Source organism: Pinus tabuliformis, chromosome 5_1, assembly GCF_031772625.1.
Source record: "Pinus tabuliformis cultivar Carrire ecotype Pingquan chromosome 5_1, CPIR1, whole genome shotgun sequence".
NCBI lineage: Eukaryota > Viridiplantae > Streptophyta > Pinopsida > Pinales > Pinaceae > Pinus > Pinus tabuliformis.
In genome coordinates, this window is record NC_142305.1 from 234,565,829 (window position 1) to 234,581,015 (window position 15,187).

The window sequence follows — 15,187 nt, forward strand, 5'->3', positions numbered from 1 at the left end:
AAACTTGCTAAAGTTTTTGGGATTAAAAATGAAATTAGAGCCCATCAACTTGAAAATGAGCTGCTTACTTTGGATCCTAATAATTTTTCTTGCATTGAAGATTTCTTGTCCAAATTCAAGACCCTTAGATATCTCTTGGAAGGTGTTAAAGTTAAGAAAGAAGATGGTAACCTTATTTATTCCATCCTTACTAAGTTGGGACCAGCCTACTCTGTATTTGTTTCCACTTTCCATTCTACAAGGGAAGCTTTCATTTGTCAAGGACAAGACTACAAGGCCCCTTCCTTTGACTCCTTTTGTGATTCCTTAATAAGAGAACAAGAAAAACTCTTACACCTTGGTCTTCTTAATCTTGGAAACTCTTCCACGAAAGCGTTAGCCGCCCAGCAGCAACCAAATTCAAAGAATCCTAAGAAGTCATATCCTCAAAAGAATGGTCCTAAACCATCTCAGCCTCAAAATGAAAGATCATTTCAGCAAAATGATAAGACCAATAAAAACAAATGGAAGAAGACTGATAGACATTGTAACTTTTGTAATCGAGATGGCCACTTAGAATCTAAATGCTTTAAGAAGATGGAAGCCTTGGAAGCCGCAATGAAGAAACATAACATCCATGTGGAGCCTACTTCAACTTCAACTTCCGGAATGGCACTTTCTGCATCTCATTGTCAATCATCTCAGTCTGGTTATGCATTAAATGTATCTTCTTCTTCTTCTCATTCTCATGAGTGGCTCATTGATTCTGGAGCCTCTTGTCACATGGCCAAAAACCAAGCCATGTTTTCTTCTTTAAATGATTGTAACACCAAAAATATATATATTGGTGATGATAGATCTCTTAATGTTGTAGGGACTGGAACTGTTCATCTAGACAATGGTCAGTTTAATGATGTATTATGTGTTCCAACCTTATCCTGCAACCTTCTATCTGTCTATCAGATAACTCACTCAGGTGAAGGTAAAATTGTTGAATTTTCACCTCATGATGTTGTAATCAAGGATCTAAAAGATCCTAAACAAATTCTAGCTATTGGTCTTGCTGATGATTCCAAAAGGTTGTATAAGTTTCACAACTTTGGGTCATCCAATCTTCCCTCAGTATTTGTTGCTCATAATGATGAAGTGAGCAAACTTTGGCATGAGCGATTTGGTCACTTAAACTATCGCTCCCTTCAGCATCTATGTAAAGAAAATATGGTGACAGGTCTTCCTATGGTATCTTGCAGAGATGGTGTTTGTTCCGGATGTGTACTCGGAAAACATCATCGGGACAGTTTTGACAAACGTGCCTCTTGGCACGCCTCAGCCCCTTTACAGCTTGTGCACAGTGATTTATGTGGTCCTCTTCCTGTTGCTTCATTCTCTGGCTGCAAGTACTTCTTAACTTTCATTGATGATTTCTCCAGACGCACTTGGGTATACTTCTTAAAACTCAAGAGCGAAGTATTTAACACCTTTTTGGCCTTCAAAGCCTTTGTTGAAAAACAATCTGGACATCAAATTCTTAAGCTAAGAACTGATAATGGTGGAGAATATGTTAAAAACACATTCATCAACTTTTGCACCGAAAATGGAATTCAAATGCAACATACTGTTCCATACACTCCACAACAAAATGGTGTAGCTGAAAGGAAAAATCGCACCTTAAAGGAAATGGCTAATTGTATGCTGCAATCTAAAGGACTCAGTCTTAGTTTTTGGGCCGAAGCAATTAATTGTGCAAATTATATAATCAATCGCACTCCTACTAAGGTTCTACAGAATATCACTCCAGAAGAAGCTTGGAGTTCCATTAAACCAGATGTAAGTCACTTTCGTGTGTTTGGAAGTGAAGCATGGGCCCATATTCCAGATGAAAAGCATAAAGCTTTAGAACCTAAGAGTGAGAAATGTACTTTTGTTGGATATTCTGAAGATGTAAAAGGTTATAGACTTATTCCATTTAAGTCCAAAAATGTTATCATTAGAAGAGATGTAAAATTTGATGAAAATAAATCGGCCTGCGAGCCTAGTCCGGCGGATGTGCCACCTCTTCCTATCTCTTCTACTTTTGAAAACCTTTCTTCTTCAGATGATGAAAGCGAGGATGATAATCCTCCCCCACCTTCTCAGGATCCTCAACTTCCAAGATGGGTCCGTGCTACTCGGGATGCAGCAGGTGATCTTGCCGGTGATCCTACAGATCAGCGACGTACAAGTTCTCAGTTTGAAAGAGCCTCTTCTTTACTGGCTCAAGCTCCAGTAAATCATGATCCTGACACTTTTGCAGAAGCTTCAGGCCATCCACATTGGGAAGCAGCTATGAATGAAGAATATCATTCATTAATGACAAATGATACATGGGATCTTGTTCCTCTACCAAAGGGACGCAAACTTGTTAGATGTAAATGGGTTTACAGAACCAAGTATGGACCAGATGGGAAAGTTGACAAACATAAAGCTCGTCTCGTTGCTAAGGGCTTTTCACAGGTTGAAGGCATTGACTACACTGAAACCTTCTCCCCTGTTGCCAAAATGAACTCTATCCGCCTTGTTCTTTCCCTTGCTGCCTCTTTAAAATGGGAAGTCCATCAGATGGATGTTAAATCTGCCTTCTTGCATGGGGACTTGCAGGAAGAAATATATATGGAACAACCCATTGGCTTCATACAAACAGACTCCAGCCTTGTTTGTCGACTTAAGAAATCCCTTTATGGACTCAAGCAAGCTCCTCGGGCTTGGTATGCCAAAATGGATAACTTTCTTTTAGAATCTGGCTTTTCTAGGTGTCATTCTGACAATACTGTCTACACCAAGAAAGTGGGCAACTCTCTTATCATCCTTGTTCTTTATGTTGATGATCTTATTCTTACTGGTAGTGATCCCAACCTTATAAACCATGTGAAGTCCAACCTTAAAAAGAAATTTGAAATGACAGACTTAGGACATTTACACTATTTTCTCGGTCTTCAAGTCTTGCAATCCCAAGAGGGTATTTTCCTTTCCCAGTCCAAGTATGCTTGTGATATTCTTCGTCATTTTCACATGGAAGACTGTAAGCCAGCCCCTTCCCCCTTTCAGTCTGGAGTCAAACTTTCAGTCTCTTGTACTTCTCCTGAAGTTGATGCTACCTTATACCGTCAACTTGTCGGAAAACTCTTGTATTTAACCCATACTCGTCCTGATCTTTCCTTTGCTGTTGGCCTTGTTGCTCGTTTTATGCAAAACCCCCGTGAAAGTCATTGGAAAGCAGCTAAAAGAATACTTCGTTATGTTCGAGGTACAGTACAGTTTGGGATTCATTACAGTGCCAAAGCAGCTCCTCTGTTAGTTGGTTTCACTGATTCTGATTGGGCTGGTGACCCTGATGATCGGAAGTCTACTGCCGGTTATGTCTTCACTCTTGGTTCAGGACCTATTACATGGGCTTGTAAGAAACAGGCTGCCATTTCTCTTTCGTCAGCAGAAGCAGAGTATCGTGGTGCCGTGGAAGCTAGTAAGGAAGCCTTGTGGCTTCGTCAGATCCTATCAGAGTTTGGCTTTGAGCAGCAGCATCCAACCACACTTTGGTGTGATAATCAAAGTGCCATTCAGCTATGCAAAGATCCAGTCCAGCATCAGCGCAGCAAACACATTGAACTACACATGCACTTCATCAGAAAGCTCATTCATGACCATGTTCTTGAAGTGCAATATTGTCCAACAGATGATCAGGTTGCAGACATCTTCACAAAGGCTCTCACAGAGGCGAAGTTCACTAAACTTCGATATATGCTTGGAGTTCAGGAAGTTGTCACTAAGGGGGGATAGGCTCTAGTGCCTCCTTCCTTCTCCTATTGTGTCATATTTGTAAATCCTTCAATCCTATCCCAAGTTGTTCTTAAGGGGGGATGTTAGGATATTCCGACACATAGGATATAGTTAAGTTCAACTTGGTCTAGTATAGAGTTAGGTTAGAGTTAGGTAAAGTGTGTTTCTTTACCGTTGTACATTTTGTAACTTACAATCCGACGGTCACGATATGTAGTGATCTGACGGTTCACTCTCACCTCGGTATTACCGACACTTGATCCGTGGCTTGACACCCGATTGGTCCATGAGTTCTATTTAAAGCGCATGGAGGGTCATTGTTCGGGTAATCCGTGCATGAGAGAAGCTTATGTAAATTTTCATTCTTTGATTAATAAATTGCCTGTAGTACCCACGTTGGGACAGGCCGTGGACTGTTTCCCTCCTTGCACTCTGAGGGTTTTAACCACGTCAAAAATACTGGTGTATTGATTTGAGATCTGGTTGTGAGCGGTGTCCTTTTGGTATTCTTTCTGTGGAACTTACCCTGTAAATTCCTACAGATCCCTCAATCCATTTACTGCCATCTCTACTCAAATGATTGTCGAATAGGTTCTCTTCTCCTCCTTTCGCTGCTTCCAGCAAAAACTCTGATCTGGATTTCTTTGGCACTAGAAATCCTCTAAGGAACAAGTTCCCTCTAGGTCCAGATTTCCTTCATGGAAATCCTTCCGCCAAATAATGTCGAATCACCCCTCTCTGATCACCCCTCTTTGATGCTCAGCGACCCGAATCTAAATTTCTTTGACAAGAAATTTGTTAAGGCAATGACTCCCTCTACCTTGGTTCAGTATCCTCGGACACTATTCAACAGCGCACCACTAGCACATCAAACATGATCTGCACTGCTCCCTCTGTCCCAGCAACCCAAGAATCTGAGCTCCTCAGGCTCTGCAGAGTCACTGCATGAGCTAGATCAGCTCCTCCTAGCCACTTCATCACTCCTTCCCAGTCCAAAAAGATGACGTGGCTCTACGTGAGCCTAAACTGCCCCTCCCTACTTCTGCACTGACCCAGAGCGCTGACGCAGTCACTGCGCGGGCTCCTCCCGGCTACTGCGTCACCCTCTCCAGGCTCAAAATCCTAACGTAGCCACTACTTAAGGCTCTACATTACTTCTCCTGCACCGCGTCACCCTTCCTCTACGTTTCAGGCTCTAGAACAGCGTTGTCACTCTAGACAGTTGCCTCTGTGCAACAGATTTTCTGAATCTTTACAAACAAATATCCTATTGCAGTTACTAGTTTAACATCTCATACTTGTTATTTCATTCAACAAGTTATTTAAGTAGATAAACAGTGATGTAAACACTACTGTTGGCTACACTGACATCTGTACTACAGCCCCCTCTCAATATGTTGAATCATGTTGCCCATAGCACTGCCATTGCTAATCGTTGCATTGCAACTCAGTTGCTGAGAAGTAAGCAACTGGAAAGTCACCCAAAGCTGACATGTTGGTCAATCTAGATACCCCGTGATGCTGAAGCTACCTCTATTGCTAATTTGTGTTAACCCTCTGATGCTACTGCGTTGTTGTTGTATCTGCTATGTGCCTCCCACACTGCTCAACACTCTACTGTGTTGCTTCAGACATTGGCACTCTAGCTCTATCACTGTCGCTCCATCATCCTTCGCACCAACTGACTCCCGTCATTCTGCTACTGTCATTATGGGCTCCCATAGCCGTATGTGATCCAAGAGTTTAGGCAACTCAAAGATCTTGCCTTCATGTAGTCCTCCCGACTACAGTTGAATATCGTCCCACCTCTTCTCTAGAGGTGCATGAGCACTCATGGCACAATTCTCATCATTGTCCTCTTTGGTCGCTTTCGCTAGAGCAGCCTTTGAGTCAGACTTCGCTTCCTTCCCCTTCTTCCAAGGGCACTTAGTGGCAAAATGTCCCAGTTCCCCACATCTGAAGCATCTGAATTTGGATATGTCTTTCTTTTTCCTCTTATGTTGCCCTTGTTGTCCCACTAATGCGAGAGCTCCATCCTCCTCTTCCTCCTTCTTGACTCTGATTCCTTTGAAACTACTTCCCGCCTTGGTTAACCGTCTGATCTCTTCTTGTCGAAGAGTTGCCCACATCTCCTCCCAACTGGGTAAGCCTTGCCCAAGATGCTCTGGACAAAGGTCTCCCAGTCTTAAGTCACTGCATTCAGGGCAGTCCTGACAATGAATTCAGGATCTGGTGTAGACCCTACGGAGGTTAGTTGGTCTCAGATCCCCTACAACCTAAGAAGGAAGGGATCAATTTCTTCTCCCTTTTGCATCTGATACTGTCTCAGCTGGTTCTCAAGCAGCATCTTCCGTTGAACAGAAGTTCCCTCATACAAATGATGATTTTGGGTAGCATCGGATGTGATCTAGCTCCGAAATTTTGTGGAGGGGCTAATATTCATGAGATCTCCAAGACCCAGAAATTGTTTGGATAAATTCCACCCGAATGATGAGTTATTAAAATAATTAATATTTTTAATAGGGTTCCTAAGTCTAAACTTACGAAAATAAAAATATTAATGGGTATTAATAAAGATATGGGTGAGAAGCTTCTAAGAGACGAGGATCAAGTCTGTTTTAATCTTAGTCGTTGATTAAGGACTTAATCTCGGTGATTGATTCATCAACAAGAAAAGTATAAGAGAAGACTTGAGAGTCATTTGGAGACACACCAGGCAAATATTAAGTAACCTGAGAGAAATCGATTCTCAAGGAGAAGAACTTCAATTTCAGACATCAGTCAGAAACTAAGGAAGAGGTGATGCAGACATCTGAGAGACAGCGCAGAGGAAAGAGCAGTGAGACAGCGCAGCTAGAGATGCAGTACTCACGCAGGCTGACGTAGAAGTGACGCAGAGGAGGGTAGAGGGTCTCCAAGGTGTTAGAACTTCTCCAGGAGAAGGAGAAAGATTGTCTCGGGTGTTTTCTCGCATAAGTGTCTCAGTATTCTGTAGAATCTTTCTTTGTAAAGAGCTTCTTGTTGAAGACTAATAAATAAACCCCCATCTATTGCACCAGTTTTCCCGCATTAGGTTTTTCCAGGGACAATCGTCCAAAAATAACTTTGTTGATGTGATTGATTCTTGTGCTTGTATATCACTGTTATTTTCTCTATGTTATTATGTGATAACTGCAGTAGAATTTATTTTAATGTTTACTGAAGGGTTTTGTAAATAACTTATTGTGGAAAATAAGTAGGAGAAATAAATCAGTTACTGCAGCAGAATTTCGTGTTAGAAATTTTCACAGCGAAGTGGTCAAGGCCTCCCACATTTCCCTCGCTGTGTCCTTTTCAGCTATTTGTGGGACCACATGATCTTTGACCCCGTTCAGGATCATGCACTTTGCCTTTGCTTGAGCCTACTCGTATTTCTTGAGAGGATCAACATCGACCAGAACAACAACTGTCCTCGAGGAATAATCCTTGATGCGATTTTTGTCCAAGAGTGCCAAGATTCTGGCTTTCTAGTTGACAAAGTTGGATGCTCCATCCAATCTTTCCTGATCCCTGAGTCCATTTACTGCCATCTCTGCTCAAATGATTGTCGAACAGGTTCACTTCTCCTTCTTTCGTTGTTGCCAGCAAAAACTTGGATCTGGATTTCTTTAGCGCTAGAAATTCTCTAAGGAACAAGTTCCCTCTAAACTCCCTCTGAGTCCTAATTTCCTTCACGGAAATCTTTGCACCAAATAATGTCAAACCCGGATCTATATTTCTTTGGCAAGAAATCTGTTAAGGCAATGACTCCCTGTACCTTGGTTCAGTCTCCTCATACACTGTTCTGCACCAGTAGCAACAGCCTCCCACCAACACCTCAGACATGATCTACATTGCTCCCTCTATCCCAACAACTGAAGGATTTGAGCTCCTCGGTGTTAATTTTATGTATGTTCTATGCTAGAGCAATTTCTTTAAATTTTCACAGTGAGCAATCACATCAACTTTAAAGTAAACTGCATATAAAACATAAATATAAATCACAGAAGACAAGCCAAGACAAGAGGACACAAGATGTGGCGCCAACCAGGGACAAACCCCAATGTGGGGAAACCCTTGATCAATTCTTCTTTTATATTCTTCAAAGTTTAGCAGAGAAAGTGAGAGAGAGTACATTTACAATAGAAGTCAGTATTTTGACTTTTGATATCGCATGAGATCAGTTGAAGACACACTGCTTCAACTGATTCTCTAAGGTGACTCCTTCACCTATCTTAGTGCTACATCTCGTCCATTTTCTGCATCTTACCGTGTAGCACCATCATGCTACATCATGTTGTCTCATTCATCATCGTGCTGCCCTTTACTGACATGCCCATGATGTTGCTTCTATCATTATGATCTGAGACTGTTCATCCTTATTATTTCCATTATGTTGAGTCCTTTTACAGGCATACCAAGGATCTCTTGACCATCATAGTTCTATCACTGTTGTTCATTGTGATAGGGCTGCTATAGGTATGCCATTCTATCGTTGTTGTTCATCATTATGACTATTATGCCAAGACAGTCATATATATATGCAAGACTAAGATAATCACTTAACGTGATCTCCATTTAGCTGAGACAGTGTTAGAGCATGCTGTTGAGAGAGTACCCATATACATTTATATCCATGTGCTTAGGTTGTTTAGAAGGTAGGTTCGAAGTGATGTTTAACCGAGACATACTGAACCTGCACCTTGACATCAAGAACCTGTACTCACCTGAGATCAGCGTCATTCTTCCTGCAGTGCCGATCTGCTCCCATGCATGCCAGGTCTTGACTGCACCTTCCTTTATATCACTGTGGCTACCCTTATGACTGCGGCTTCCTTTATTTTACTGTAGCTACCCTTTATGTTGGACAGTGTATAAGTGCTCCATGTTATGTGTATATATTGCTGCGTATAGACTGAGGTTAGAAGGTCTTTGTTACAGTGTATGATGTCTTTCCTTTGTTGCGTGAACATGTCTATTGTGCACATGTCTCCTTTGCTGCGTGAACAGGTCTTCTTCCTGCTGCGTGAACAGGTCTCTATTGATCTGTGTTTAGGCTTCTACTGGCAGCGTGTGACAGCATATAAGGGCCTCTTGGACAGCATATTAGTTGACTGTATAAGGGCTTCTTGCACAGTGTATTAGGGTCTCCATCTTCGCTGTTAGGATCATCATACTGCAACTAGGGCTTCATCTGCGGCTAGGGCACCATACAAGACCAACGTACACTTTTGGTGTCTCTCCTTCACCAAAACCCATGAACATGGAGAGGAGGAGATCACCTTAAGAGTGTATGTATATTGCAAAATGACTTCAAGTCCTTTGTATTTATACTAAATCGTAGAGGTTGAATAGACATGACCTTTGGGCTTCTTGAGCCTACATAAGTTGTTGGCCGACTTGACAATAGTCTTATAATACAAATAAATTCATAACTCAATGAATACTTATTGGAATCGGATGATCTTTAGATCAATCCTACACCTCTCGATGAGAGGGATCCAATAAAAATATCAGCTGCCATAAATAAGATGACCCACATGGAGTTTGGCCCTAGTTGCTAATTTTAACACTACCTCTCAACTAGGGAGAACTCCATCTGCTGATCCATATGTTCGATTGTACTATCTCTGCCATCAGTGCCCTATCTTGCTCATACAAATGGCTAGAAATTGGTTTTGCAAGAACATCCAGTGAGAAGAACAATAGTCTTGAAACAACTCAGACAAGGTTCCAACATGTCCTTGTCTTCTCTGCAATGTCAGAGATGAAATAATCCTTCACTTTATTGATAATGATCCCTTAGCCTTATCCTCCTTTTTTCGATGACCAACCAACTGTAATAAATCAGGAGGTTTTGGAATCAGTTTCATAAGATACTCCCAAATTTTTGTTTCATCCATATATAACTAAACCATGAGCTTCCATGGAACAAAATTGGGGGTGCCTTCCAACCTATCATAGTGTCTATGATCGAGAATCATCTTGCACCTACTGAAACAATCCTCAAGTCACAAATCAGCATTATACAAAATATACAAAAGCCTTTCTAGGGTTCAAGTACTTTTCCCAAGCAATGTTAATTTGGCAGCTCAATGAAAAATTCCAACCATGAGATGGGATTCCTCTTTTCGAGACGACCAATTTTGACTACTAAAGCGCTCAATTTGGACAAGGAAAAGTGTACTTTTGAATTAAAATCCCACATGTGCATATTTGATCAGGTCAGCCCTAATGCAAATTAGACACCTTGGAAGGCTATAAATACAAGTGACCTCAACCTCATTTGGACATCATTATGAGATATTTTTCTATTCTTTTTCTTGGTTTTGGCTTAGACAGGTCTGAAGCACGTCCGCGGAGAATTGGTTCACACAAAGGAGAAATTGTAGGGTCCAAAGCTCGTGTTTATGTTTTAGGGTTTTGGGATTCAGTCCCAAGCATGACACAGAGAGATATCGACTGCAGTCGCTCACTAACAGGCTCATCTGTGCAACTGAAGTCTTTTAATCGCACACACAACACGTCCTCCATGCGGTTAAAAATCTAGGGTTTTGGGTTACAATAGTTGACTTGACAAAGGATACTTTTGGTTGCAGTCGCTAGATTACAGGCTCTAGGGAGCGATTGGAATCTTTCAGTCACACGCATCACTGCTCCTCCATGCAATTGGGACCTGAAGATTGAAATTTCAATTGTCCGAAGTTTTCACCATTGACAATAGTGTTCGGCAGTTGACCGCAGATAGTGACAGTTCATTACAGGCCTTTGAATCAGGGTTTTTGAGTATGAACATGGTTAGGTTCATCTCATGGATATTGTTTAGTTGATTTTTGCTAGATAGTTGTATGGATGAAGATATGGATCATTGTACTCTCTTTTGCTGAATCATTCAATGACAATCTAATAAGAAGAAGAATTTGAAAGGCTTTTCCCCATAGTGGGTTTTGCCCTGGTCTCTGACCAATCCTGGTGTCTCTATGTGTGAATGCTTTTCTTCTGTTGTTCCTTTATGTTCTGTTGCATTGATGAAGATGATATTGTTCTTTCTACATAGTTGCATATGTTGCCGAATAATGGTGTAAATCTTAATAATGTTATGATGTTATGGGGTGAATTTAATGTGTAAATGAAGAAATGCAAATTATCATACCAAAGAACAATATAGCCCTAAGAAAAACTAACAAGCAACCTAGGTGTGAAACACTAACAATCTCAAGAAGGCCAATACTTCTCCCAAGTACACAACGGCTGAAATACTAACTCCCTATTAGACCTAAAGTAATCTCATCTACAAAAGCTCTAATACCATGTCGAAATTTTCCGCACTAAGGCATGTAATGCAACTCAAATAATTTCACCTCTTTCCCGAAGGTTTACTCAATCTTAACCTTGTAATTTTTCAGCCTTAGGGCTATTATGAAATATAAATAAATCAGTAGCAACAACATACAATATTTCACCTCTTAACAACTTAAGTGTGCCAGCAAGTTTCAGCCATCTAATGCAATCATCTCATGCATGCCGTAAATTTGCTTTATATTCTTCAATATTAAGGTCATATCAATTAACAATACATACAAGTGTTGGAAATTACAAATCCATGACGAAATAGATGGCTGCAAATCATATCTGCAAGAGAGACAATTTGAAACAGCTGAAAACTTCATAGATATAAAAATGATGTTCATGTAGACACCATAACCTCATCCCTATGTTAACACAGTCCTCTAGTTCTCAAAACCATAGCTAGGGAAAATCATGAAAACCGGAACTCAAACCAAGGAGCTCCAACAAGCATCACACAAGCATATCCTCCAAGGTGAGGATTTCCTGTTCCCCTTCTCTTCAACAAGTACAACTTAAGATTTCATCTCAAAACCCTAATATCCAAGTCTCAAATGAATGAAACCCTAAGCCTCGTATTCAAGATGTTCCAAAATATCCAAGAAACCCTAGGGAATACAATACAAGAGAGATAGAGTACAATTAAATCCATACGAGTGAGAGGAAGACTAGTGCAATCCTCTTAGTCACATCTCTAAAACAAGACTCATAACGATTAAGGACTCTCTACTTGCTTTATATATATAAAAGGTAAGTGAGGCAAATAAAACATATGTGCACTTTAACCCCTAAAAGTAACTTGCCAAGCCACAAGTAGGGTCACACATGTAGAGTGATCCACTCAAAATGTACACATGTCAAGCTTCAAGGTGATGTCGTACACAAGCAAGGCTCCAATGCAAGGGAACTCTACTAGATGTGTCCGACGCTCCTCTTCCAAGCCTTCAATGACTCCAACAATCCTCCTAAACCATGTACTCCACTAGGTCCACTTCACCTCCATAAACACTATCGCAACCCACATGTCCCCAATTCAACTCTATACATCCATGCAAGCATCCAAGCTACCCCACATTGTCTAGGTCTCAAATACCTCCGATTGAATGGAAAACATTACTCCTCCAATGTAGGTTGTTCTCCAAGCAAGCAACCTCCTCCATGTGGCCAACATATAAAACATTACCAAGTCATATGAATATCACCAACACCCCAAGGAAGACTTCCATGTAAGCACCCACAGAGGTCAAGCCACCACTAATAAGCCATCTCCAATGTGCAAATCCATCATGGGCCATCCAGAAGCAGACCATACACCATGTAACTGAAATCTCATGAAGCAGCCCCAAACATCGTGTAAACAATTTTGAAGAACACTGAAAGCTAACAACTATTGGACAGTATTACTTAAAGTATATCATTTTGAATGAGAGCTAGGTGGAGACTACATATTTAGAAGATTACTGGCAACACAGATTTTATGTTTATTTGGGATTTTTCAGAAGGATGTAGGTTCTTTTTGAATTGGGGTATGCTAGCAATCCTAGCCTATGTCCAAACAGTAGCCTGCTTAATAACATTTTGGCACATTGACATGTATTTTGATGTCATCAGTTTTGTATTTCTTTGTTCAATAATGTAATACAGTGTGACTAAAACTAAATGGGTATTTGTGTGAATTCAGAACGAAACCAGCCAAGATTCTCCTATACTTCACTTCTACATATTGCAAAATTATGAAGCATATAAATGTACCATCGATAGCCATGATGAAAACTTTAATGGAAAACAAGATTGGGAAAATAACCCTTACTTCTGCCGATCAACCCCAAGCTGATCTAAGGCAGAAATCCTGTTTATTTTGATGCCTGGAACGTACTCCATTGTGAGGACCTGCATAAAAAATACAGTAACTAAACTCGTGAACTGCATTATTCAAATTTCAAACAAGTAACAATTTTGCAAGAACTTCGTATGTCAATCTAGAATGCTATCTCTACCTGTGCTGTTGTGAATTCCCAATAGATTTTTGGAACCTTTACATAATCTATATTCCTGAAGTTTTTTGCAAATAACTCCGCATTTGCAGCTTCCTTGCTGTAATCGATTTCCTGCAATTAACAACAACAATCAACAATTTAAGCATGGGCTTTTAATTTTAAACAAAACATGTTGATTTTAAACAGTAAAATCATAGTCTTTTATCCAATCATCCAAGTCATCTAAAGATCTATCTTTCCACAGCGCCTGTGTTAGCTATTTTATGGTTCAGTTTTTTAGCTGGCCTATTGATAGAAATCAATCGTTCTTTTCCAGATGCTCTGACTTTTCCAAGTGTTTTAACTCCACTGCCCAATGATTAGGCACTAATCTACTTGAATCCACCATTATATATCCATTTCCCATCATAAAATATTACATTGCTAAATTTTGTCTTTTGTAAGAGTTGATCAGGACTGATTTAGCAATCTCCACCTATGTCACAGGGTTCGCCGAATTTGAACCTTAAGGTTTGAAATTCAGCGAACCCAAAAAAAAATTCAAATTCGTTTAGGTTCGGCAAACCTGATAGTCGAACCTCAAATTCGAACCTCAACGAATTCAAACCTGAAGGCAAACCTAAAGACAAACCTGAAGCCGAATTTTATAATTTTTTTAAATTTTTTTGGGGTTCGAGGTTAGAAATCGAGTGGTTTTTGTCAGTTGTTTTAAGGTTTAAGAGAAAATCCATGAGAAACACATGGTTTTCTCTTGTTTCTCTTCCTGCCAGTTAGTTACCCGCAGTGGCCACGGGTGTGGCTTTATTTGCCATGGCTATCGATAGATTTTCACAAGCCAACTTCAGTCTAAGTGTACTCACTATAGTGTGCTCAGTGTTGCCGTTGTGTGTTGTATTCTCTGCAATTTCCTGAATTCAATTTCTAGATGCTGCTTGTTCCCGCCACCCAGAGCATGAAGTGAATAGTAGTCGTGATTTGTGGCTCGTGGTTGCTCATTGCTACTCATATAGCTTTATTGATTGATTTTTATTTTTTATTATTTTCTCATATATATATATATATTGAAAAATATGTATATTCGAACTTATTGCCGAACCTCATACGAACGTCATCGGAAAATTCAAATTCGAATTGAACTTAATTGTTGCCGAACTCGAATTCGAACCCAAACCGTGACATAGATCTCCACTACAGAAAACCTCCTTGTGTTGGAGGGAAGACGACCTAAAGCTAAAGAGGTGTCCACTATGGTGACAATAAGTGGAACTTCAAGGTTTCCTTAAGCTAGTTACTTTATTATTGGACATGAATTATCTCATAAGTGCAGGTCTGGCAGGTAACATCTTGGTGGCGTTTCTCGGGAGGCCTAGTCCCTCACCTAGAATTTGATAGATATACACTAAAACTATTCACGAACATGCCATTTGTCGATTCCATTCGAAGAAAGTTCAAACAGAAAGTACCATACAAGGAATTCCCTAGTATTAGTAAGATTAGTTCCATGAAAACAATGTATGTTGGCCATATTCCAATACAAGAGCTTAGTTGTTATCGTCCTAGGAAAAGATATCCAACCACAAGCTACAGTTAAAGACGAGGAAAAGTTTCACGAGCCATATTGAGAAGCAACAATGCTGCTTAAGACGTCTACAATAGAGGAAAGGCTTCCTAAGGTACCAACAAGGAAGACTTTTGTAGAGATCTGGAAGCATTTGAGTGAGTTCCATGAGACTTCCAACAAGGACAGAGCCTTCTTCATAAGGGATATGTTGTTTTTGATCATGATGGATGAGAGTGCATCATTTAGGAAGTGCTTACTCAAGATCAAGTAAATCAGAGGCCAGTTCTTGGCCACTGGTCAGAAAATGGAAGAGGACATGGTCGTAATCAAGCTGGAAATCTTAGTAAGTGCTTATAAGCACTTTATTGAGACCCTAAACATCACCTCTACGAGTGTTGACCTAAAGTTTGATGAACCGTGCAATAACCTCTTATAGTAGGATAAATGGAAGAAACAATTCAATAGAAATAGA

At 40.3% G+C, this 15,187-nt stretch overlaps 1 protein-coding gene across 1 annotated transcript in view; it reads right to left on the reverse strand.

Annotated features, from left to right (window-relative positions):
- The window catches only part of ATH13 (ABC2 homolog 13), a 386,313-nt gene that overhangs the window by 211,196 nt on the left and 159,930 nt on the right, over window positions 1-15,187 (reverse strand). Inside the window, exons 7-8 of the mRNA XM_089432011.1 lie at window positions 13,155-13,265; window positions 12,968-13,047 (exon numbers count right to left, since the gene is read on the reverse strand). Coding sequence (XP_089288137.1) covers window positions 12,968-13,047; window positions 13,155-13,265 — 191 coding nt within the window. The remainder of the gene's footprint in view (window positions 1-12,967; window positions 13,048-13,154; window positions 13,266-15,187) is intronic.